Here is a 25,886-nt window from a genome sequence, read left to right as displayed (position 1 = left end):
GCGAGTGAGATTTCAAGGCATAACACAATCAGACTTGAGAGCAATTTTTGTAAACAAATAACATAAACCTGTAATATATAGGTTGACCCGATTAAAACCTGGTATGGTTAAAAAAAACATAAATCAATGATGGTCAAACTTTATTTACAATGAAAAAAATCTAAAAAGAAAGTAGGTTGTTAGAAACTCATTAATAATGTCAATAAACTCGGGGCATTGACCTATGCTTGAAAACTTTATACATAACTGCTTGCCTATGTCGAGATTTAAATTAAATCTTGTGGGGTTTGTTATGATATGAGTCAATTGATTTGGTAAATCCAAAGTCAACTAAACAAACCGAGAAAAATATGGGTCCACCTAAAAAATGATATTTTTATGTTGTTTTAATATTGAAAATGGGATATATTGGACGACACATGGTCAATCAAGATAAACATCAAATATACAACTCGGATCATGAACATGACTATAATGCACTAACTTAGTCAAATAGTTATCTATTTCCTTTCCCTTCCCTTTTCATATTCTATCACCGCTTAAGTCTTGTTTTGAGCTTGGATTGCATGAAAATTGAAATACAATTGAAGATTTAATAGAGAATAAAGGACTAGCTTGAAAGAAGAGGGCTTGGCTCAAGCGAGATAAGATTCATGCCCTAATTAAAGAGTTATCATCGAATTAGAAATTAAATCAAATAAAAGTTAGAATCTGATTGAAGAGTTATTATCAAATTATGGATTATATAGAATGAGTTAAATGGAATTTAGGGCTTAATTAAAGAGTTATTATATAAGTAGATACCAGAGTTTTTTTAAAAAAAGAAAAAAGAGATTTCGATGCATGTGTTAGCATGTAAGATAATTTTTTGTGTTGCGTGTAATCCCTTGCCACCTCTAAAGACATTCTTGTTTAGTGTCCCTAAAACTGTCTTGGTGTCCTCGCCCTCCTTAAATGACCTGTGTATGATAATTATTTATGGCATGGCATCGATGAACTTTTTCTCATTCTTCTCTCTCTCTCTCTCTCTCTCTCTTCTCCTTTGGATTCTACAATTTGATTTCTTCTTTTGTCATAGCCTTTTATATTTCCTTGTTGTCAATCTCATTCCCTCTTATTTAAATCTCTTTAAAATGAAAAATCTAACCAAATTTTTGCATGATCGAACGCAAAACCAATGTCAAGATGTTTTCTGACCATGCAAAAAGATCACAAAAAGAAAATGAAAATAAAATATCAAGTTCAATTGTGAAACAAATAAAAAAAGGATAACAAAAAAGAGTTACATGTCAATTCAAACAATTGCACCATTGAATCCATAGTGCAACAATCGAATGCAAACCTAATACCAAGATATTTTATGACTACTCAAGAAGGCCACGGAGAAAAATAATAAAAAAAATATCAAGTTTTTTCATGAAACAAATAAACATAAAAGGATTGAATAGAAAAAAAAAAGTTACATGACAAAATAATAAGAAACTCAATGTTGTGTGAATTCATAATGCAATGATCAAACAAACTTCATGTCATGATATTTTTTTACTACACGAGAGGCCATAAAGAGAAAATGAAACAAAATACTAAGTTCAATTCCAAAACAGATCAACACAAAAGGATTAAGTTGAGAAAAAAGTTATATGGAAAAAAAAATTCAATTTTATCATTTTCTTCTAAATCTTGTCATAAGATTTTTTTTTTCTGGTTGGTCGAGTTGCTTTTGGACCAACCACACTGACTGGGTCATGTTGGGGTGATTTCCATATGGCTTAATTTTAAACCTGAGTTAGACAAGAAGTTGGGTCGAGAAGTTTTTTTTGTCAATTTCATCTTCGTGTTTTTTTCTATCGATTGATTGAGTTGTCTTTATACTAGTTAAGTTGATCAGGTCATGTCGGGACAACATCCACATGATTTGATTTTAAACATAGGATATGGAAGGAGTTGGATTAAAGGATCTTAAAGTTGACCTACTATGTTGGATTTAATAACAATGTCAGGATCTTCTTTACAACCTGGATATTTTTTGCCATGTTAAAAAAAAGAAAATTGACTCACAATGTAGCCTGGAACTGTAAACTAGTTCCTTGTCTAAATTTGCTTCTATTTTTGGTAAATTAATATCCTCATATTGTTTTCCATTTGTCCATCCTCCGACACCCCCGCCCCCCAATTACATCCTTTCTTAATTTACTAGGTATTTGACGTGTGCCCTACTGCTGGTTGTATATTTGATTTTTTTAAAATGGATATACATTCTATATTGATGTATTTTTTACATAAAAAAATTAAAAGTGTAACTAAAAAAGCTTATACAAACATATAATTAAATAAATCGATAACTATCTATGTAAATAAACAAAAACAAAATCGTTAACAATAATTAAAAGATAAATTAGAAAAAAAATGAGAGATAGATGTAGATCAAGATTTTTGATCTTGCTAAAATAAAATATTTACCCGGTTGTCTTTACTGAATTTGTTTATTGACATCAATAAAAAATAATATAAATAAAAACACACATGAAATTGATTGAATAAATCAAAAGAGAAAAAAAAATATTATGCAAGACCGAACATGTTAGAACTTAGAAATATTATCTAAAAATAAATATATTTTAAAAAAAACCAAAGTTCATATGTATAAAGAAAAAAAATATATAGATGGATCATAATAATATCTTAAAAAACTAAATACACACATATATTTTTTTTAAAAAAAACTACATTAAAAAAAGGTCTACAAAACTCATGTCCTAGGTCATAAGACTAAAATAAACTGATAAAGAATTGAATATAACCACAAAACCAGTCTTTAAAAAAAATAATGTATGACAATGAAATCGAAAAAGAAAATGAGCAAAAGAAAAATAATGTCGAACCATGTTAACTTTTCAAACCCAGTCATTGTATCGAAAAGCACCATCGATGGAAAAACTATGAAATTCAATCCTCAACAAATCAAATATCGAAATATAAAATTGAGAAAGAAAAATCAATTACATAAAATAATCTAAAACAAAAAAATTGTAATTAAGAGAATGATGGTTAAAATTGAAATAACAAATAAATTAGAGGGCTACTAAAAAATTTCAATTGGAGGGTTAAATTGAAAAAAAATAACAAAAAAAAAAACAAATCAAAAGAATAAGGGGCATATTGAAAGACATAATACATCATAAACTTTAACTAAGTGATAAAGTTGAAAACAAATAAAACTTTAACAAAAAGACCAAAGGAAAAAAATAAAAATAATAAGTATCTAATTGGAGGAATTACATATGACAAATTGTAATTGAAAAATTAAATTGAAAACAACCAAATTTTAGAAAGGGAGCAATAACAAAAATCATAAGTTAAAAGAATATGGATTGAAATTGAAATACCAAAAACAAGGACAAATGTGAATTTTTTGGGCAAGAGAGAGAAAAGAAGGGAAAAAAAAATGACAATCAACGACAAATCACTTATCTGCTACCACCATGTGTCGCACCAGGAGGAAAAAGACATGGCGGCGCTTTCAACGACATGATAAAAGGATAGGTTTGATCATTGAGAAGGGTCGTATGAGTTATCCGAATGGCTCAAACACATGTTTAATGAGCATACACTAACACTTAAAAAGACCATAATGCCTCCATGAGTCTAGAATTTACAAAAAAAAAAAAAAACATGTGAATGAAAATGCTCCTAAAAACATGCCTTATTATTATTATTATTTATTTCTCTTGACATAAATATTCTTTTACTGTACTATAAGAAACGAAAAGATAAAAAAAAAAAAACCTTTGTCAATAATTATAAATTCTTTAATTTTGGAGGTAAATAAATTATTTTACTGTTTAGAATTTTTGAAAAACACACACACGGGTGTGTGTGTGTATCCTTTAGCAATATTTTAATGCCCAATAGGTCATTATAAATTACCAAGTTGCCTTCAACACAAAGGTTTTCATTTTTTTTTCCCACTAAAAACAATAATTTAATACAATAATTTATGTCTTTTGCAACGGTAAAAAAAAACCGCGTACTGTATATTTTTGTTAAACGTGTTCAATCGTAGCCAATCTGGTGCAAGCTGCTTTTTATTCTTCTGACGGGACAGTACACTGTACAGGCTTCTTTCATTGATATACAACGAATAATTCTTCTCCTCTTCGTTTTCATCACTCATTATTAAACTAATTCTTAACTACTGAGATGATTTTGATGAATGCATGTTGGAGATATGATGACGGACGCAGTAGTTAACAAGTTATGTCCATTCAGGGAAATATCAAAATTAATATAACAAAATAATTAAAAATTTTATTTATTTAAAATAAAAAATATTATTTTATTTTATATTTAAATACTAAATAAAAAAAATTAAATGTTTTACAGGAGCCGGGGCTCTGCTTGCCTCCCCCCTAATTCCGCCTCTGTGTCCACAGGCTATCGAATTAACAAGTTTTTTTCTTTTTTACGCATCAAAAAGTCCACTAGATCTTAAGATTATACAACGAGGATTGTCCTCTTCAGTTGTATAATAATTAAAATAATTAAACAAACTATAACGATTGAGATTTAAACTTGTTTTCGTAAAAGAAGTTAATGGATACTCTGAACTATACCTGCTTGTATATATAAAATTAACAATTTAAATTACCAATATATTAATTTTTAAGTTGATTTATTATTTATTTTAATCAAGTTAGCATGTTGATGCAGGAGTTTTTTTTTAAATATTCATTATTATTAAGATTTATTTTTCTACTTTATTTTTTTATATTCATTATTATTACAGATTTTTAGCTTGTTATATATAACCATTATAATAGGATTTTGACAAGTGAAGACATGAATGCATAAAATTAATTAAGTATTTTGAGAGTCTTTTCATATTTATGATTATTTTTTTATATATTATTTTCTTTTGTATTTGAGATTTTTGAAATGTAACAACCCCTTTTATCATTTGTTTTTATCCATGTTGAATGGCATTAGAGCTCGATAATCATTACTTGTTACATTGCTGCAAAATAAACATGATTTAAAGAAAGTCTAACAATCCTTAATGATTATTTTGCTTTGCTGTGTGTTATAAAATAGACATGATCGGAAGAGATTGCAAAATAAAACATGCCAATGTAAGACAAGACGAAAAATTTTCTCATCATGAAATAGACACTCAAAAAACTATTGTGTTGCCACTTTGCATGACTCATATATAAAATGATGTTCTTGATAAAAAATGATTTTTCATTAAAGACCAAACGGAGTGATTTCCAACCATAAATGATTGATGCAAGAGCTTTTTGAAAAAAAATATTTTTCTATTAACAATATCTAAATGGTGTGGGGGAATCATTATTCCCCCACACCTAAATTACTGTGGATTACAACAGTAATCCATAGTGCTTTCCTCTTTTTTTTTCGTTTTTTTTTCTCTTTTTTTTTTTTGAAATTGCTTTCCTTTTCTTTCTTTTTTTCCAACTTTGCTTTTTTTTTTTCTTTTTTTCCATTTAATTTTCTTTTAAAATGTTTTCTTTATTGATTTTACTTTTTAAATATTGAACTGGTTAAAAATTCTGCTTTGTAATTTTTTTCCTTTAAAATATTGTGGATTGTTACGGTGTTTTTTCAATTAGTTTTTCTATTTTATTTTTCTATTTTTTCAAAATTATATTTGTTAAATTTTTTTATATTGAGTTGATTAATAATTTAGTTTTGTAATTTTTTTTCTTTAAAACATTGTTGATTGCTACGGTGTTTTGTAATTCTGCATGGTTTTCTTTGTTTTTGTTTTTGTTTTCTCCAAAATTATCTTTTTTTATTTTATTTTTTAATATTGAGCTGGTTAAAAATTACAGTTACAATATGTGAGGAAAACACTATAACTTTCCTTGCAAATTACTGTGGATTGCTATAGTATTTTTTCTTACGTGGTTTTTTTCTGTTTTGTTATGTTTTTGTTTTTCTAAAATTGTCTTTGTCAATTTTATTCTTTAAATATTAAGCTGTTTAATAATTGCAATTACAAATAAATACAAGTTTTTCCTCACAAAACACTATGGATTGATACAATTTTTCCTTACATGGTTTTTTTTCCAGTTTCTTTTGTGTTTTTCTTTTTTGTAATATTTTTTTTAAATTATCTTCGTCGATTTTATTTTTTTTAATATCGAGCTGGTTAGAATTTAACTTTGTAATAAAGCTTAATCATGTGGGGAAAACACTGTAGATTTCCTCACAAAACATTGTTGAAAATTACTATTAAAAGTCATTATAAATAATGTTAAATCATGTGGGGAAGCACTGTAGCTTTCATTACAAAATATCATGAATTGCTACAGTGTTTCCAACATGATTTTTTTTTTCCATTTTTTGTGTTTTCTTTTAATATTTTTTTTTTCTAAAATTATCTTTGTTGATTTAATATTTTTTTAATATTGAGCCGATTAAGAATTTAGCTTTATAATTTTTTTTCTTTAAAACACTGTGAATTATTGCAGTGTTTTTCCATATGATTTTTTTATTATTTTTTCCAAAATTATCTTTGTTTATTTTTAAAAAATATTAAGTTGGTTGAGAATTATAATTACAATAAAGTTAAATCATATAGGGAAAGCGTTATAGTTTTTCTTACAAAACAATAAGGATTGCTACAGTATTTATCTAAATGGTTTTTTATTTTATTTTATTGGGGAAAACACTGTAGTTTTTCTCATAAAACATTATCAATTGCTACAATGTTTTTTCTTATAGGTTTTTTTCCTTCCAAAATTATCTTTGTTGGTTTTTTTTAATATTAAGTTGGTAGAAAATTTAGCTTTGTAATTTTATTTTCTTTTTATTAACAGAAAAGCTAAATCATGTGGCAAAAGCAATGTATCTTTCCTCCCAAAACATTATGGATTGCTACAAATTATTTTGTTCAGTCTCTAAGTTTTGATCACCAACACAATTTTTTTTCCCGTCATGAAATATTAGCTTATCATATCTTTAGTTTCTATTACTTATCTAGCGTTGGTTCACAATTATAACACTATTAAATATATTTATTTTATAAGCCCACGGCAGTGCGTGGGCATGCATCTCGTTCTTTATTATAATGCGTTTCTATTTCCATGAATATTTTTTTATTTTTTCTTTTATTCAATATTATTAGGGCCTTTTTGTTTTGTGTAACAGTTGTAATAAACTTTTGACAAATAAAAATATAAATAAATAAAATTAAACGTTTTAAAAGTCTTGCTTTCATCCATGTCACGTGTACATACATGTGACTATAATGTTTATTTAGTATAATCATCGTTAGATTGCTGGATTTAGATTTACAATGCTTCTGCTAACATACTACAACATCAAAATTCGAAGGTGCTGTAGTTTTATCTTGATTTGTTTTTAGCAGTTTCTCCGTGATATGATTATAATCATTATTATTTGTTTATTTATTTTAAAATAATATCATTTTAATACTGTTTAAACTTTTTATTAATCCAAATCAATTTAGATAAATTTAACTTGTTTGTGTTTCAGGTCTTGCGTTCGTTCGACCCACATATAAAATATTTTTAATATTGTGATAATAGTTATTTTTTGTTTGAAAATACATCAAAATAAAATATAATTTTTAAAAAATTCATTTTCAACATTATCACTTTCTTGCAATCTAAAAATATATAAAAAAATTATTTTTTAAAAAAATTAAAGTTCTTAAAAACAACATCTCTGGCGTAGAAACAAAATTTCATAACCATGAATAAAATGTGAAGAAGAAAAGAAAATGCAAAGAAAAAAAAGGGGTAAATTTCTTGGAAGTAGAAAACAGCTCGTAACTAATACGTGGAAAGAATGGAACGTTGAGAACACGGGGGAAAAAAAAGAAAAACGAAAAAAGAAAAGAAAGAAAGAATTGATGCATTGATAGTATGATAGAAATAGAAAAGCGAAGGAAAAGAAAAGGAAGAAAATCGAGAGAGAGAGAGAGAGCGCGCGCTTAAAGTTTCAACACAAACAGAACGGGTCATCAAAATCATGAAGACAAAGTGCTCTTTTCTTCTTCACTCTCTTCTTCTCCGACATCTCGGCTTCTTCTCTTTCTTTAGTCTTACCTCTTCAATCCTTACCTTACGGTACTTACTCTTTCTCTAATTTGTTTCCATCTTGTTTTTTTAATCGGAATTTAGTTTTTTTTTTTGTTAAGAAGTTAATTTTCCTGTTACGAGTTTGAGGACTTGGATTTATGTGTGGTTAGTGAGAAAATGTAGGAAACATCAGTGATTCTTTTCTGAGATTTTGGATTTTATTGCTTTATTGATTTAAAAAAAAAACCTCTTTAGGATTTGTCTGGTTTCGATTTTTTTAGTTCTGAATTTCTGTTTGTTTACGGAAAATGTTGGGGGGGGGGGGCTTGCGTGATTAGGATTTTTAGGATCTTGAGTTTGTTGTTTTGTGGAAGAATGTAGGAAGAATTGGTAAATTTAGTATTAGGTCTAGTCACAGTTGTTTGTTTATTTTTATTTTTATTTTCTGAATTAGTAAAATACAATGTCTGCTTTTTAATTATGATTTTCTGTTTTGTTGGTGAGAAAATTTTAGGAAGAGTCTGGCTATAAATATTTTGAATTAGTGAGGGAACTCAAGTTGATTGGTATTTATGAATTAGACTGATCGAATAATTGTTAGTGTTAGGAGATGTAGATAGATTGCTAATTTGAGAATTGGCTTGTAATTAAGTGCTCGAGATGAGTCTTGTCAAGAAGTCAAAGTTGTTGAGGGAGGCAACATTTGTGCTCTATAGTTTCGTGCTTTGATGTTTAAGGTTTAGAACTCTGGGGGTGGTTTGTTAATGAAATCGAGGAACATACTGTACTGATTTTGAAAAACAAAAGAAGCGATGCAGAAATTTCATTATTGAGGCAGGCATCTTATGTTTTTGAGATTATGATTCTTGGGAGATATGATATTGTGTTGTCTAAAGTTGTTAAATGTATGCTGGTTTATATGTTTGTAGTTCTGATTTCTTGCAATTGCTTGGACACATGTCTGCAGAGAATGCAATGATGATTATGCCACAAGCTAATTCAAGTTGTTTGTGTCTTTTTGATACAGAGGAAATTCTTGAATTCCTGGTAATGTGTGGAGCATAAGAATCTGCTTCATCTGTCAAATGAATTCCTAAGCCAAAGGGTGCATCTTCAGTAACTTATGAAATCAAATGCATATATTTAAGAGTGCAGGGCTGTGAGCCTGTGACAAGAGGGCTCTGTCTCCCACAAAATTTGAAATAATTGTCAAGTGAAACATATGGAGTCTACAGGGTGTTGTTTCAATAGGTTAAAGTCAAGGGGTAAGCTGAAGTCTGCAAAAAAGAAAGACACTGCAGGCAATGAGAAGGAGGGATCAAAAGCCCCAAACAGTGAAGAAGCACCATCAAATGTAACAAGGCAGAAGGTTGCTGCTGCAAAGCAGTATATTGAGAACCATTATAAGAAGCAAATGAAGGACCTGCAAGAGAGGAAGGAGCGGTATGATTTAATGCATCTTTTTATAGCAATGATGTTCAAGTAAAATTACTTTCCTGTTAATATTCATACTTCATCTTTTGGCTTATCCGTTTGAATTGGCCTCTAAGGATCCTCTGGTTTCTATTTTAATTTTTCCTAGTATAGTACATTACCCTTTCTTTTTCTTTGGTGCCACTTAAGGGTTTATTTTGTATATAACTTCTAGATAATAGCAAATGCATTGTTCTGGCAGCTTCTAATTTAATTATGAAAAACAATGGTTGGATACTCTCGTCTTCTTGTTTTATAAAAAATAAAGAAATAAAGAAAACGAGATTATGAATTTGACATGGATAGTTTGGCGAGTCTTTGTACTGGTTTATCAAGTTTTTGGAGGTAGACTAGTGTGGCGTCATATGTGATGACAGGCCCAATTTATCTAGAAGAGTACTAACCCTAGCTAAGGCCCAGCCTTAGGAATTATTCTTTGGCCCACATAGTCAGATTGACTTCAAAGTCTCCAATGTCTGACCTTATCAATGAAGGTGGGTAATCTACTTATCTGATGTGGTTAGGGTGCAGTCATTTTACCTGTTGCTATAAAATCCTATAGTAATACTTTTATTCACCAGTAACGCTTGTTTGGCTTTATCCTTATTCCTAAACAGTTTCCCTATTAAGGAAAGCAGCATTTAATGATGATTCATTCTCAAATTGAAGTTTAGAAGATGGACATCGTACCCTATAACATTCACTCCTATTTTCTGTTTCAAAATCTATTTTGGGTGGTTTTGGGATGTCTTAACACTGTGTCTATTGCTTTATTGTAAAATATGGATCTTTAAAAGCAAAGCAATTTATTTGTGTATAATTCCTTTTACTACAGATTTTATGGTGTTTATGGAAGTAAAATAACAGAAGAATATGCATGGGGATAGGGTAGAATCTGAATGGGGTGAAAGTATACATAACAAATCTGATGGCTTTCTGGTGCCCTCTTAGAAATCAATATGGATGCTAAAACTATGATTGATTCTTATTTCTGCATGTGTATTGTATGAGTTCATGAGCATTGCATTCTTACTGACCATTAGATGCTAACACTATGATTGATTCTTTCAGCTCAAAGGGTGCATGGAAATTTTTCCGTTTCTTTTCAGAGTGGTCATCGAATGAATAAAACTCATCATTTTTTTCTGAAAGACCATCTCACTCATGAGATCTTTTCACTCTTAGTAAGTTGATGGTGATGGTATTTTGGCGCTTATGATTTCTTGCAGACGTAATGTACTGGAGAAGAAGTTAGCTGATGCTGAGGTCTCTGAGGAAGAACAAGATAACTTACTGAAGTATTTAGAGAAGAAGGAAACTGAATACATGCGCCTTCAAAGGCATAAAATGGGTGCTGATGATTTTGAGCCATTGACAATGATAGGCAAGGGTGCATTTGGGGAGGTAAGTATGTCCTTTTCATATTCTATTCCAGCTTGACAGACCTTGTTGCTATTTTCTTCCTACTACATTCTAGTATATAGAAAGAAGAAACACAGACATTCTTACTAAACTGTTTCTGCATTTATACGTCGCATCTCTATTTGATAGCCAGGATCTCTTTCTTGAAATTTATTTTTGGGTGTTTATAGCGGTGATGCTCTTTTAACCAATTCATCAATTATTGAGTGATTTGTTTTTTGAACTTCTCCTTTTGAGATTGCAGGTTAGAATCTGTAGGGAAAAGTCAACAGGTCATGTGTATGCTATGAAAAAGCTTAAGAAATCAGAGATGCTTCGCCGAGGACAGGTATGTGGTCTTGTTAAGCCTTCCTAACAATTTTATCGGAGTTCTTCTTCATTATGCTCATTTCCAGTCTGGATCTAAAATGTTCAGGTTGAACATGTGAAAGCAGAAAGGAATCTACTTGCGGAGGTTGATAGCAATTGCATTGTCAAACTGTATTGTTCTTTCCAAGATGAAGAGTATCTGTATCTAATCATGGAGTATCTACCTGGTGGAGATATGATGACTTTATTGATGCGCAAGGACACACTAACTGAAGATGAGGCCAGGTTTTATGTTGGGGAAACTGTCCTGGCTATTGAGTCTATCCATAAACATAATTATATTCATAGGTAAATCAATATTTGTCTTGAACTGTCGATGTGCTTTCTTTATCATGTACTTCTGATATTGTAATAGTGAACTTATCTTTTCTGTGTTTTCATGTTGCAGAGATATTAAGCCTGACAACTTGCTACTTGATAGAAATGGTCACATGAAATTATCAGATTTTGGACTATGTAAACCATTAGACTGCAGTAATCTCCAAGAAAAGGATTTTTCTGTGGCAAACAATCTTAGTGGAGCTCTTCAAAGTAATGGATGCGCTGCAGCACCAAAACGTACACAACAGGAGCAATTGCAACACTGGCAGAGGAACAGGAGGATGCTTGTAAGTTCCCCACTGTCATGTAGCGGAATGACATTTCATTCCGTAGGATTAACATTGTTAATCAAGGCATTATTGCTGTTGATGCCATGGCTGCTGCTTTATGCTGAATTCTTGGTTTCATTATTTCGCTTATAATTTACAGGCAGTAAGCATTTTATCTAGAATTATAAAATACTCTTTCCAGCTTCTTCATGTTACTGTTCTTTGGATGGGTTTAATTGGGTTTTCTTAGTGGATATGTAGAGAGACTGGAAAACTATGTTATTTTAGCCTCTTTCTTCTTGGTTTCTTTTGTTTCTCAGGAGGATGTTTTCATCTCCTTCACAATTATCAACCTTCTTTCTGTTTTTAGTAATTATTTTCACTACAAAAAATCTGTTTTTAATAGTTATTTTAACCTATCATTTTCCTGTCAAACTTCTCTTCCCACTGAGGTATCTGTAGTATCCGTGGTAATTCCACTGGGATTTCTATTGTTTAAACCTTCAATATTATAATGTTGCAGGCTTATTCCACTGTTGGAACTCCTGACTACATTGCCCCAGAGGTCTTGTTGAAGAAAGGATATGGAATGGAATGTGATTGGTTGGTATACTGAAAATGGCCCTTAGTATTTTTCTTTTCTGAGACCCATTCAGGTGTGACTTAGTTTCTTACATCCAGGTGGTCCATTGGTGCTATTATGTATGAAATGCTTGTGGGGTACCCGCCATTTTACTCAGACGATCCCATGTCAACTTGTAGGAAGGTAATCTTGTGATTGTGTACTTATTTGTCAAGAGAAAATTGTGCTTTTCTTGATTGTGATTAATGCATGTTGAAATGAGCCTTGCCAACATGTTAACTCGTTATTTTTTCTGATCTCTTTACCTACTCAAAACCATGCTATTCAGTTCAATTGTGATTTTGTAGCTGGTAACTTCTCAAACTTTGCCCAAATGTTAATAAACCTTTAATTGTCAGCACTGGCTTCTAAGTTCTTTTCCTTTTTCAGTGTTAACCTCTGGAGCATTTCATCCCATTCCTTGTCTCCAATATCATCACCCCTTAGTAGTTCCACTGTTTTCATTTTCTGCAGATAGTATATTGGAGAAATCATTTAAAGTTTCCAGAAGAAGCAAAGTTATCTCCCGAGGCGAAAGACCTTATTAGCAAACTCTTATGTAATGTTGACCAGAGGCTTGGAACAAAAGGCGTGGATGAAATAAAGGTGTTGTGGTGTTCTGTTCTAAATTTTTTTGGTTTCTTTCTCTATTAGCTACGCTCCAGATAAAATCGAGATTGATAAAATTAACTTGTTTACTGTGTTATTTTCAGGCTCACCCATGGTTTGAAGGTATTGAGTGGGACACATTATATCAAATGAAAGCTGCATTTATTCCTGAGGTCAATGATGAGTTGGATACTCAAAATTTTGAGAAGTTTGAAGAGGTAGATTGATTGGTCTAAAAATCTTAATCACTTGTGTTAGATACTTTTGTCTTGGTAACTTTTCTATCATTCGTGTTATTCTTTTAGGCTGATGACCAAATTCAAACTTCAGCAAAATCTGGTCCATGGAGAAAGGTTGGTGCATACGAATTCTGTTGTTTATGTTGAGTTACTTTTGGGGTATTTTGATTAGTATTCCACCAGAGAATGTGCATTTTTCTGTTCATTCTATTTCATTTTTTTTTATGAATGAATATTTCATTTCCAAGACAAATTCCGTAGGAAGGCCAATCCCAATCAATATACCATTAATATCTCCTGTAATGCTATCAACTGATTTACATCAAAACAAATGAGCATCAACTAATGATAAGACCTTGTGAAACTCCAATTCCACAAGCCAGAAGCATAGATGATTCTTTCCCAGCAACAGTTTATCGGAATTAAAACCACCATCTGCAGAGTTTCTCTTTTAGTTTCCTTTATTAATTTATATATTTATGTTCTTCGGAGTGGTCAAGATGGGAACTAACTAGAATCTAAATAAGATAATCAGGGAGTTAGGGATACACATGTCTGCGGTCTCAGAAAACAGGAAAACCATTCAGAAAAGCAGAAATTTGGGATCGTGGGGAACTTTCCACTTTTCCATATTCACATATTTACAGTATTCCTTTCTCTGAGGGAAGTGGACACTCATGCATGAAAATGTTACTTATTTTTACCCCTTGAGAATTTTTTTGTGCTAGATTGACCTATGAATTAAATTGGAGCATTGCTAGCATCAACACAAAAGCTATTTGCTTTATAACAATTCAAGTTTGGCTTAAGATTTTCTTTGGTGCTAGATTGGCCTGTGAATTTAATTGGAGCGTTGTAGCACCAACACAAAAGCTATTTGCTTTATATAGCCTGCAAGTTAAAAGTTTAATTAATTGGTGATAAATAATGTTTCTGGAGTCTAGATGTTGATTAAATGTTTTTTTTTCTGTCTTTTCTGCAGATGCTTTCATCTAAAGATATTAACTTTGTTGGCTATACATACAAGAACTTTGAAATTGTAAATGATCATCAGTTACCTGGAATCGGTATATTTTCCTTCTCTTCAATTATATGTATCTAATGTATCCTCTCCATTCGACTATCCTAATTAGTATTTTGTCTCCACATTATACAGAATATTTTATCTGTTTTTTTATATATATAATAATAATATTGCGCACCTAAGATAGGAATGGGATTGTTAATAATGGAAGTGTTTGGCAAGGCATCACCCTTAACTTTTATGCACCACAGGAACTATACATGTTATAGCATTTCATGAAGAGTCTTAAAACAAAAAAACAAAAAAAAAACTCAAGAACCAAATTCAAAAGGTAGGCTATCTGATGGCTAATGGTTGCATTAGAACTTTTTGGGAACTAGAAGGGTATCATTGAGAAAATATAAGCTATAGGTAGAGGTGAAATTTCAATCAAATATGCAGGTGCAATATGGAAGTTTACCCATGTAAAGAGCACAAGTTTTATTTTTTTGCAACAATCCACTTTCACATGATCCTTATTGGTGATTCTTTTTCTACATCCATGATGCAGCTGAATTAAAGAAAAGGAGCACAAAATCTAAGAGGCCCTCCATCAAGTCGCTTTTTGGTAAGCTGTTTTATTTTAAAAGAAAAAAATTAATTGTTTTTAGTTTTTTTAGAATGGGTGGGGTAATCTAATACAAAGTCCATGTCAAGCCAAAAACAATTGAAATGTGCTCTGAGATTATGTTCACATGATCTTACTCGTTTTGAACCTATGTAGTTTGTTTGATTCTTTGCTGCTTTGATTAATGGAGGTAGTTTTTTATTTTTTTTATACAAGTTCCCATATTTTGAAGCTCTCCCATATTTTTATGAAGATACTGTTCTTACGAGGGGAAAAGCCCGAAAGGGAGTGAGAAGCTACTGGCCCTTTTTACCCTATTTGGCGCACAATTTTTGAGAGGATGAGTAGTTATGGAGGGTGACACCTCATCCCACTTTTGGGGTGAAGTGCTGCCCTCCAAGCATGGGAAGTTTTCGGTCCTTATCGTGTCTCTTCTCAGCCCTTTTTTATCAAATCCGTCAGCTTTAAAACGTAGGTCTCATCAAATATTAACCTTTTAAAAATATTTTATCAAAATTTAATTTTTTTATTTTTTATTTAAATTAATATTTTTAGTATTTCAGATTATTTTAATATACTGATTTTAAAAATAATTTTTTAAAAATAAAAATATAAATTATTTTTATACATTTTCGAATAAAAAACTCTCTAAAAAGCAATCACAATCATATTTTTTAACATCCCTTAAGAAAAATACTAAAACATGTGTTTTTTTTAGTCCATTCATAATGAAATATATCGAAATTATTTTTTTACTTTTTATCCTTTAATTTTTAAAGCGGTTCTTAAGGGGTAGAATGATTTTTGTATACAGTCAATTTGTCATTCTTAATTTGTTTAAGGGCATTATTGCCTTTTTACTTTTTAAATAACAATGCAATTATCGTATTGCTTATAGAGAGTAAACAATTATTACCTTTGGTCCAGGGGTCGTATGATAATTTTAATTTTATTATGAACAATTGAATTGCGCAAGTACCTCAACTATGCAAATTTGTTAATTGTGGCTTTAGAAGCTTGATTGTTATTTTCTAATAATTTTTTTTTGTTTAGTTTTAGGGGCATTTTTTTTTATATATAATTTTATGAAGAGTTGAATTACTCAATTACCCTTACCATTCAAATTTCTTAGCTTTGGCTTTAAGGATGTGATTGTAATTTCATAAGGGTTTTTTTTTGTTATTGTTATTTAGTTATAGGGGTATTTTTTATTTTGTGGGTTAAAAAAAAAGTTGTTGAAGACAGTGGTTCAAATCAAGCTTTCACCATATCATTTGAAAAGTGGTCACGACATCCTCGTCCTTCATGTGGGTGGTATGTGTATGGTAGTGAGGTTTGGTTTGACACCAATTGGTTTTTTTCTTTTTGTGTTTTGCTTCTCTTTCTTCTTTAGATTGCATGTTAGCCATGTAAAAAAATTTACTAGCCCTTCAATTTTTTTTTCTTTTGATTCAATTCTTTTTCTCTTAATTGCAATTGTTTTATTTACATTAATTTTTTTTAATTGGATTTTATTTTTGATTTCGTCTCTATTTATTTGATTTTGTTAATTGTTTTATCAAATATGGTCCTCATTATTTTAATTATTATTTTTTGGTTTTTAGTTATTTCCTTGATTTATTTTTTTTCTTCAATTTCATCCTTGATCATTTCTTTTCATTGAATCTTATGTCAAGTTTGGTTTTAATTCTTTTAATTGTTATTTTTTAATTATTTTCTTAATTGATTTGTTTTTTTTTTCAATTCCATCCCTAAACATTTAATTTCATTTAAATTTTCCTTTAACATTTAATTTTAGTTGGTTTTTATGTTGAATTTAGTCTTAATTCTTTTAATTGTTATTTGTTTTGTTTTGCATTGTTTTTTTATTGACTTTTTTTCCTCAATTTTATCCCTCAATATTTGTTTGGTTAAAAATATTATTTTTTTATTTTTTTCAGGTTTGCCTTTAATAGGGTCACTCTGGTCTCATGACTCGGGTCATAGATTTGAAAAATTAGCCCGGGTCAACTTTGAAAATTTTTTAAAGCATTTTTTTTAAAAAAAATTGCCAGTATTTTTTTCACTTTTCTATTTATGGGGTCATTTGAATTTCATGTTCTAGGTTATGTGTTTAATTTGTTTACCTAGGTTGGCTGCTGGATTCACTCTAGGCTTTTTTTTAATCTTTTTTTATATATTTTCATCATATCAATAGGTGTTCATTCTTTATATTTTTCTAATGTGTTTGGCATTTCATAATATTTTTTATGGTGTGGGTTTATTCAGTCATTTTCGTTTGCATTTATCATTTAAACCATAACTTCTTTAGGGTGGATTCATCTCTTATTTATTTAAATAAAAAATTTTGGTAAACATAATGAGACAAATATCTATCTTTATAGTTTCTTTCTTAATTATTTTTTTTATTTACATAAATGGTTATTGATTTATTTAGTTAAATGATTGGATAAGCTTTTCAAATGACACTTTTAATTTTTCATGTAAAGAAGTTGGAGTAGCTTGCATACCTGGTATTTGTTTTTTTAAAAAAAAATTAACTTGCTTGCCAAATTCATTATTTTAATGTTTTTTTAGTTTTTCTTTTTTTTCCTTACATTTTTTGAAAAAATATATTTTTTTTATTCTTTACACTTGTTCTATCTATACTATATTTTTTTTATTCTTTTGTAATTTGTTTTTTGGAAATTTATTCTACACAGATTAAGAAAATGGGCAACATTGTTTTATTTTTTGGCTGTGTTAAAAATTAGTTTAAGATCTTATATATTTTTATTAATGCATATGATTTTTAATTTTTTATTATATATAAGTGTTGGCTTTGTAATTCACGGTTATATTTTTTACTTGATGTAAAAGTTGCGTTAATAACACTTACATATTAATTGTTTTGTGCTGGAAAAAAAAATATTTGACTTGCATTTAGATGGGTTGAATGGCCACGTGAATATTTTGTTTTTTGTATTTATTAATACAAATAATTTCCATAGGCTTTTTGATTTATAATTAAAAAATTTTAAAAAATATAAATTTGATAAACTTGCATATTAATTGTTTTATTTTTCACTAAAAAAATTTATACTGGCGGCAAAACACTGTTCAATTACCTCGACTCTCAAACCCTACCCCCATAACATACTCCCAAATTTCTAATCTCGTAATCCCACACCAAAAGAAAACCTAAAAATATTTCTTATGCTTATGGTGATATTTCTTTCTGGTTCATTATTAACCGACAGATCAAACTATCATTTATTTATGAGAGTGCCGAAATTTGGTTAGCGCGTAATGGTTAGTGTTACTTGAAGTTATCGGGTGATGTCTTTTAGCTCTCTCTGAAACAAGCAAGTGCAAAATCCTTGTTCGAGTTTCAGAATTTCATTCATATCACTGGCACTTTTTTTTAAGAGAATTCTTTCAAAATCGCCTGTAGATGATGCAAGTTAACGCTATCATGTTCTTAGAATAATAGATGTATATATTATTGAACATTGTTGTAGCTTGATCAGGCTGCGTTCCCTTTTTTATTTCTTATTATGGTGGTTCATAATATAACAGAAGATGAGTCAGCCGAGGCTCCCAATCAACCTGTTAAAGGGAGCTTCCTAAGCCTCTTGCCTCCCAAACCAGATGCTTCGGAGCAATCATGTGAATCCAAGTAAGCTGTGCTAATCTCATTATACCATCAGATGGTTATGTAACATTCGATTAGAGGTAAAATGGAGAAGGGATCACTTTCTCGATGAATAGCTCCTGGATTTTGTGTTTGCTGAAATTAAAGTTTCAGGGGCAAGGGCACCCCAAAATTGAGTGGTTTGAGGTTACTAATTGGCTCGTTTAGATAGATTGTTAATCTTTGTAAAATTATCTCATAGTAAATATTCTTTTGAGATCGATGTGTATTTATTTTACCCCCTTTCGTCAAAACTCTGAGAAATTTGCTATACCATGCCAGCACTGTGGGTTTCTTGTAAGTTGTAACTAATCATTGTTGAGTTGATAAAGGTACGTCATTTATACTGTGGAAAATGGAGAAAAAGAGCAAAAGATTCCCCTCCCCTCTCGCCCCAGGACGGAACTTTAAGCTGGTACTGTGGCTGCAACTTTCGCTACCTTCATGACATCCACTACCACCATAACGGCGGATTTCGCATTGGTTGAATGTTAATGGGGTTTGAATTCAAGGATAAAATTGATGCGGGTTGTTGATTTTAGAGAAGAGAGACATGATGATGAAATTGATGGTGGCTGGATGGAATTAAATATGGTATTCATTTTGAAAAATGAAAGGTCTTATAAAATCTGTTACTTTGATTATGAGATGAGATAGAAATAATTCATGAGAAAGAGATTACCTAGTAAAAATAAAATTAAAAAAAATATTATAAAATTTAATTTTTAATTAACATAATATTAAAGGATGAAATTGAAAAAAATTAATTAGAAAAAATGGGTCAAAAAATAACTTGAGTCATCTCGAATTAACCTATTAAATTTGTTACTTGTATTATGAAATTAAAATAAATTCATGAAAAGCAATAGAAAAAAATATAACCTCACTTTTAGTAAATTTAATATTAAAAGTTAAAAATTTTTAAAAACATTAAATTCATAAGACAGGCAAATAACTTAATGAAAAAGAATACAAAAAAAACCTTATTAAACATACTTTCCTAAATAATATAATATTAAAAGATAAATTAAAAAAAAAAAAAAAAACTAACGAAAAACCGTCTCGGATCAGTGAACCGTAAAATTATAGAAAAAAACAAAATATTATTTCAATATAATATTTTATAAATGTGATTATAATGATTTAAACACGTAATACAGTGTTTCTTAAATTGATTAATTAATAATTAATGATAGGTACTATATTCGACAGCAATAAAATTGTTGAGTTTCATTAATAGCTTGACAAATGTCAGAATATTTTAGGATGTTGTGAAGCTAGAGGGAGACTATGAGACAAGAAACACATGAGAGAGGACGTGGTCTGAAAAATTGGTCTCCACAATATCTCTTTAACAGAATTTTATTTAGAAGCGTTTGATCAAAATTTAACTCCATCGAACACTAGCCATGATCTAAATTTTTTATAGATTGAACCAAGACGATTTCTTGATCTTTGGAAAAATAATTAAGTTATATAATTGCCATTGGAACGTAAAAAACTGTCTTTGATAGAGGGGTTCTTTTATATTTTGTATTTGATAGTTATTGAGTGTTATAAAGAACAATAAAATAATTTAATAAATAAGCAAAATAAAAAAGGTCTGGAAATACGTGAGCAACAACCAATGAGTTTGGAAGGTGCTTGCGGCTCTGTGATGACCAAAACTTTGCTTCTAGAGCAGCGGCCAAAATGTCCCGGCTTCCCCTTCATGAAAGGGAAATGCGTGTAGCCTTTTGTTTTTTTTTTCCTTTCTCATACTCGATTATCATGTTGGCCTTGAAAAAATTTCAATTTAATCCATGAGGTTTGTTGTTCTGATTCCATCTATATTCTCTTTATTATAATTTTCTTTATTTAGAATAATTTCATAAATTAAGATTATTTTTTTTTAATTTCATCCATATTCTCTTTATTACAATTTTGTTTATTGAGAATTATTTATGAAGTTATGGATTTTTTTTCAACTCCATACCTAATAAATATTTTTATTTGTGAGATTTAATTTTCATTCTTTTATTACTATTTATTTTATTTCAGATATTTTTGCAATTTTTTTTTTTTGTAATTTCATCATTCTTTAGCTTTTTTCCTATCAAATCTAATCTTTTTTTATCATTGTAATTTTTTGCCTTGCAAGATTTTTTTCAAATTGATTTTTTTTTTTATCATTTCATCATTCAACATTTAATTAACAGGGTATTTAGCTTCTAAGTTGAGTTTGGGCCTTGAATTTAAAACGTTGTGGGCTTAAGTGATTAATCTCAGTTTACAAAGTTGACACGGGTTTACTGTTTTTTCTTCCCATCCTCCAATATGTTATTATTTTTTTCCTTCACTTTCTATTGGATTTTTTAATTGTTTAAAAAATAAAACAGGTTTGCCTCGATTTTAATTGATTTCTTCCTTTAACATTTAATTTAACTGGTTACAGGTTTAAGAGTTTAACTTACATTACAAGGTTTACTTAAGCTTGCTTTGTTCTCCATCTCCTCTCTTTTTAAGCTTTTTTTTTTCGATTTTATCCTCCGATATTCTTCTAATTTACTTTCTATGAGATTTATCTTTCCTTAAAATATCAAGGGTTGCCTCGAGTTTTTTTAGGTCTTTGTTAAATGAATTTTTTAAAAAAAGAATTTTATTTTTAGTTAAATATAATTTATTAATTCCATCCTCCAATATTTAATTTAGCAAGTGTTGAGCTTCTTAGTTCTTAGTTTAACCTAGATATATAATTTAACGGACTATGAATTTAAAAGATTAACTCAAATTTACAAAGTTCACTTAAGTTTACTTGGTTTTTTCTTTCTTTTTTTAATAATTGTTTTTTTGGTTTTATCCATCAATATTTTGTTATTTTTATGTATTCGCCTTTCATTGGTTTTTTTGTGGTTTTGAAAGTAATAAGGTTAATTCAAAAAAATTTCCGACCTTTGTTGAATTTAGTTTTTTTAAAAAAGATTTTTTTTTTTAATTTAATTAAATTAGATTAATTATGTGGGAGTAAACATAAGATGCTCAATTCTTGGTTTTTTGTTTTTGTTTGCTTTTTGGATCATTGTTCTGATAACATGTATATTTTTTTTTTAGTTTACAAAATCTTAGATTTTTTTTACTCGTTTTAAATTGTTGATATCACATAAATATTCTTTTTTACATTGATAAAAAAATAAAATCAACCTGACCTTATCGTTTATCTAGTTGGTGATACAAAAAGGCGTGACATTTCTAATGCAGAGATTATGTTGTGCGTGCACTCATAAGACACTATGGGTGCACTGTTTATGGTGTCTTATTTTTTCATCGCATTTTTTTCCTCATTTATCCTTTGTTGGGTGAAATTGTAGGCCAATTTAGACTGATTCATCAAGGAATGATGAGATTAGAAGCCAAGGCATCAAAAGTGAAAAACACAGGAATGAGTGGTTTATTCAAACTTTGGGTGGAATACCTATTTTTCCTTTAAAAAACCAAAAAACATTCTATTAGTGAAAAAAATATGATTCTTCTTTTTCTTCTTCTTTTTTTTTACAGGGCTAATATAATTTTATGACCCGACTCGTGTATTTGACGGGTTATCCCAGGTGGATTCGTAACTTTTATTTTTACTTTTAATTATTGTTTTTTTCTTTTGGGTCCATTTGTGTGATTTATTTTTTTCAAAAATATATTTTAAAATATTTGATTTGCTAAGAATTAACCTTCATAGTTTTTCTATATTTGATATTACTAATTAAATGGCTTCGGACAAGGGTAGTCATAAGTTTTTTCAGAATTTATTTTTTTTCCATCTCAGGATTCAACATTGATTCTTTTTTTAAAAACAAATTAAGTTTCATGATTTTCTTTATTTTTTTTATGTCGGGTTATTCCAATCTTATAAACTGACTTATAAGTTTGACAAATTGATCCGGACAGACTCAAGCATTTTTTTAGCTTACAATTGCTTTTTTATTTTTTTGTATGTTTGATTTTTTTTCTATTCCATCCTTAATATTTGATATTATTTATTTTTTTTATTTCATAATTTAACTTTAGGTTTTTTCTGGTTTAAAACATGGTGAAATATAGCTATTTCTTTTATTTTTTTTTTAAATAATGTCATTTTAGATTAAACAAAAATAGCCCAGGTTAATTCAAATTAACCTGAACAATCCATGGACCGGAACCCACTCCGGGTCAAGAGGGATGTAAGGTTTTATAACTGTCATCCAAATAAATAACAAAAAATTATTTCGTCGTCAGAATATTCGTAGAAAAGAAATTATAGCAGATGGTAAAACTGTAACCAAAGAGAAAGCAGGGAGCCAACTAAAGGACTTGTTTCTTCCAGTTCTCTCCTCCGTCTTCCTAAATAGCAGCCAGTCTGCTCCCTGTTAGCGGATATTGTGGTTGCTTAATCCAAGATGCAGGTAAAGTCAATCTTTCTTCATTTCTCTTTCCTTCGTTTACCCTCCATAACATGCCCTGCTTTCTCAAAACCCTAATTGCCACTTCCGGTTGGATTTATTATTGCTATGCAGGCTAGCGATAGATTTAACATCAATTCACAGCTCGAGCATCTCCAGGCCAAATATGTTGGGACTGGCCACGCTGATTTAAACAGATTGTGAGATTTTTCTTTCTTTTTTTCTTTATTAATCACTTCAATATATATAATTTGTTGGTGTGTGTGTATTGATTATGATTTGTAAATAAACGCAGCGAATGGGCAGTGAATATTCAACGTGACAGCTATGCATCATATATGGGTCACTACCCTATGCTTGCTTACTTTGCTTTAGCAGAGAATGAGTCTATTGGAAGGGAACGCTACAATTTTATGCAGGTTCTTCTTATAACCTCCTACTTCCCTTTGTTTATATGTTCTTCTGCTCATTGATCCACTTTTTTATTTTCTGTTTTCTAACTTGCCATTACTTATTTTGTACTAAATAATGGAGGATGGATTAGAGTTCGATGGTTGTTGTTGTTGTTTTTTTTTTTTTTTAATTCGGTGTTTGACAAAGGAAGTTGATATTAGGGATAATCTTCATGTTCGTTTAAATGTAGTTTAGTTTTTCTTTCGTTTTCTTTTTGATAAAAATTGATTGCACTAGCAAGAGTGTTCTGGTTAATGGGGTTTTAAGAAAAAGATTTTTCTTTTTAATGGAACCCTTTTCTTCGTGGTAGAAATTGATCGCTGCAGTAGCAAGAGTGTTCTGGTGAATGGATTTTTAAGAAAAAAGATATGTTTTTTTAATGGAACCGAAGGGATGAAAAGTTTCGTGAAGTAGTTGATGCCTTGGTGGTGCTACTATGGCTTCCCTATGAGCATTATATCCATGGCATTGCATGGGAACATGCCAATATTCCTGCAGCGGGGAACCCATATGTTTGTGAGAATCAGGTGCTCTTATCAGGAATGCATTCTTTAGGGGTTTTCTTTCAATATGCTGCTGCATTAATTCAACTTGCGAAACCTTATCCTAGTTTTTTTGGGTGGGCTATATGACTTTGACATGATAGTAACCATCCAGTTATTGAACACAGTGTTTGAAGATTAGTTTTTTTGTATGCCTTAACTTCACTTTAAGCTTCGATGATCTCAGGCAACCCTTTTAATAGTTTTATTTTACTTGGTCCCAGATTAGTTTTTTATATCCCAGTTATTCATGCATGATGATCCTTAAGATCTGCAATTAAAAGTGTGTAACCAAAGCTGTGACAATTTGAATGAGCACCTTGTAAATACAATGGAATTTTGGAAGATTTTGTTAAATATAAGCTTCACCTGCCATTCTATAAGTTGGAGGAGTATGAGATGCAAAAGTTTATTGTTAATTCAATTGCTGTTGGAAACGTTTCTGAACTATAATTTCCTTCTTGTGTTAATCTTGGCGATCACTGGAAAATGGCTCGGTGACTGATAATGTGTTTGGCTTGTATATTAGAATCTTGATTGTATGAAGATATTGCCACAAAGTTTTGTGATTTTCTCTTCCATGCTTAATGATATGTCTTAGTGATGTCAGCTAATAATTCTTTTTAACGTGGTGCAGAAAATGCTTCTGCCTTGTGGTCTACCCCCAGAAAGAGAAGATGATTGAGACTTGTTCAGCTCAACCTGTGTCAGCGGTGGCTAGCTGATTGATATGCTCATGCTTGTGTGTTACTGAAGGAATAGTGGCCTTTTTGTAACAGTGATTATCGACTGTGATCGTGGACTTGTAAAACTATTATCTTTTGTTTTTAAGGATGGTTTGAGATTGGAGTGAGTGGTTGAATTTGTGATTTCTTTTAATATATGATAAGCTTCCCTTTTTCAACGTCTAGTTGGTTTTCAACATGTTTGTTGCTTGGGCCAAATTTCTCAGAACACCATTGTTATTGTTTTTTATTGATCCTGGTGATTGCTGAGGCAAAAATGATAGAAGAGATATCTGTTGCCATGTCCCCTCTGAAAATGACATGGCCTTCTATAATGTGTAAATCCCATCGCTTGAACATCTCAGTTTCATTTGCAAGGATGATTTTGAATGCTGATTTTGTGATGCATGCACTTCCATTAGGGTCTTGATCGTCTAGTTGATTTTTTGTTGTTGTTGAGTTTGCTGGGTTTTACTACGGAACTTGTTTCAAGTATATAATGCTATTCTGCATTAGGGAGCCTGTATTGGCTTTTTCAAAAGGCCATTCTTAGAATTTCCGGTGACTGGTGAGGATGATGCAAAACCCTAGGCCACTCTCAAATATTAGCTTTTACCCAGAAGTTTAAAAAAAAAAAAAAAAAAAAAAAAAAAACCCTGTAAAGGAAAGAAAAGGGTGGGGAATGTGGCGGGATAACCACTAACCATCCTTGACATTGGACGTTGAGAAAAGAAAAGGCGGAAAGCTTCTATACATTACGTGATTTTCTATATGAAAAGTACTGAAGAAAATACTCTATTGTGAATAATTATATGGCTGTGCGCTCACAAGCACCACAATCCCATTCCCCTTCTATTTTGCACGAATTGCTTGAATTATGCTTTATAACGGTCATAATTTAAAAAAAAAAAACTCTGAGCATATAAATTATTTTAATATGTATTTTATATAAAAAATTCAAAGTATAAGTCAATAAGTTTATTCATGTCTTTAATTAAATAAATCAATAATTATTTATATATATAAAAATCATTAATAAAACCAAAAAAAAAAAAGCATA

At 30.1% G+C, this 25,886-nt stretch overlaps 2 protein-coding genes across 3 annotated transcripts; both read left to right on the top strand.

Annotated features, from left to right (window-relative positions):
* The first annotated feature begins 7,865 nt into the window (after positions 1-7,865).
* Positions 7,866-18,998, top strand: LOC118048854 (uncharacterized). Its single transcript, XM_035058684.2, has 14 exons — positions 7,866-8,117; positions 9,097-9,512; positions 10,772-10,946; positions 11,209-11,292; positions 11,380-11,621; positions 11,722-11,941; positions 12,447-12,526; positions 12,605-12,689; positions 13,020-13,151; positions 13,259-13,372; positions 13,460-13,507; positions 14,376-14,460; positions 14,968-15,024; positions 18,583-18,998. Exons 2-14 carry the CDS (start codon positions 9,292-9,294, stop codon positions 18,684-18,686), a joined length of 1,647 nt encoding a protein of 548 aa, XP_034914575.1. The 5' UTR covers positions 7,866-8,117; positions 9,097-9,291; the 3' UTR covers positions 18,687-18,998.
* A 3,938-nt stretch (positions 18,999-22,936) lies between these two features.
* Positions 22,937-25,005, top strand: LOC118048855 (uncharacterized protein At4g14342). Of its 2 annotated transcripts, XM_035058685.2 has the most exons (4): positions 22,937-23,109; positions 23,221-23,306; positions 23,402-23,525; positions 24,739-25,005. In XM_035058685.2, the coding sequence occupies exons 1-4, from the start codon at positions 23,104-23,106 to the stop codon at positions 24,784-24,786; spliced, it is 264 nt and encodes an 87-aa protein (XP_034914576.1). In that variant the 5' UTR covers positions 22,937-23,103; the 3' UTR covers positions 24,787-25,005. The 2 variants fall into 2 exon arrangements, with proteins under 2 accessions (XP_034914576.1, XP_034914577.1); XM_035058686.2 differs by lacking the exon at positions 22,937-23,109 and having other exon boundaries at positions 23,215-23,306.
* The last annotated feature ends 881 nt before the right edge of the window (positions 25,006-25,886 follow it).

The sequence above is a fragment of the Populus alba genome, chromosome 10, assembly GCF_005239225.2.
Source record: "Populus alba chromosome 10, ASM523922v2, whole genome shotgun sequence".
Taxonomy (NCBI): domain Eukaryota; kingdom Viridiplantae; phylum Streptophyta; class Magnoliopsida; order Malpighiales; family Salicaceae; genus Populus; species Populus alba.
The sequence above is the reverse complement of the archived record's forward strand: the minus strand, read 5'-3'. Positions and strand labels throughout refer to the sequence as shown.

What these genes read in the sequence shown, in the direction of transcription:
- LOC118048854 (XM_035058684.2), top strand. Translation starts at nt 9,292, where the DNA reads ATGGAGTCTACAGGGTGTTGTTTCAATAGGTTAAAGTCAAGGGGTAAG. An exon ending in CTGCAAGAGAGGAAGGAGCG is followed by an intron (nt 9,513 to 10,771) that starts GTATGATTTAAT and finishes GATTTCTTGCAG; the next exon opens with ACGTAATGTACTGGAGAAGA. An exon ending in AAGGCGTGGATGAAATAAAG is followed by an intron (nt 13,152 to 13,258) that starts GTGTTGTGGTGT and finishes TGTTATTTTCAG; the next exon opens with GCTCACCCATGGTTTGAAGG.
- LOC118048855 (XM_035058685.2), top strand. An exon ending in CACGCTGATTTAAACAGATT is followed by an intron (nt 23,307 to 23,401) that starts GTGAGATTTTTC and finishes AAATAAACGCAG; the next exon opens with CGAATGGGCAGTGAATATTC. An exon ending in AACGCTACAATTTTATGCAG is followed by an intron (nt 23,526 to 24,738) that starts GTTCTTCTTATA and finishes AACGTGGTGCAG; the next exon opens with AAAATGCTTCTGCCTTGTGG.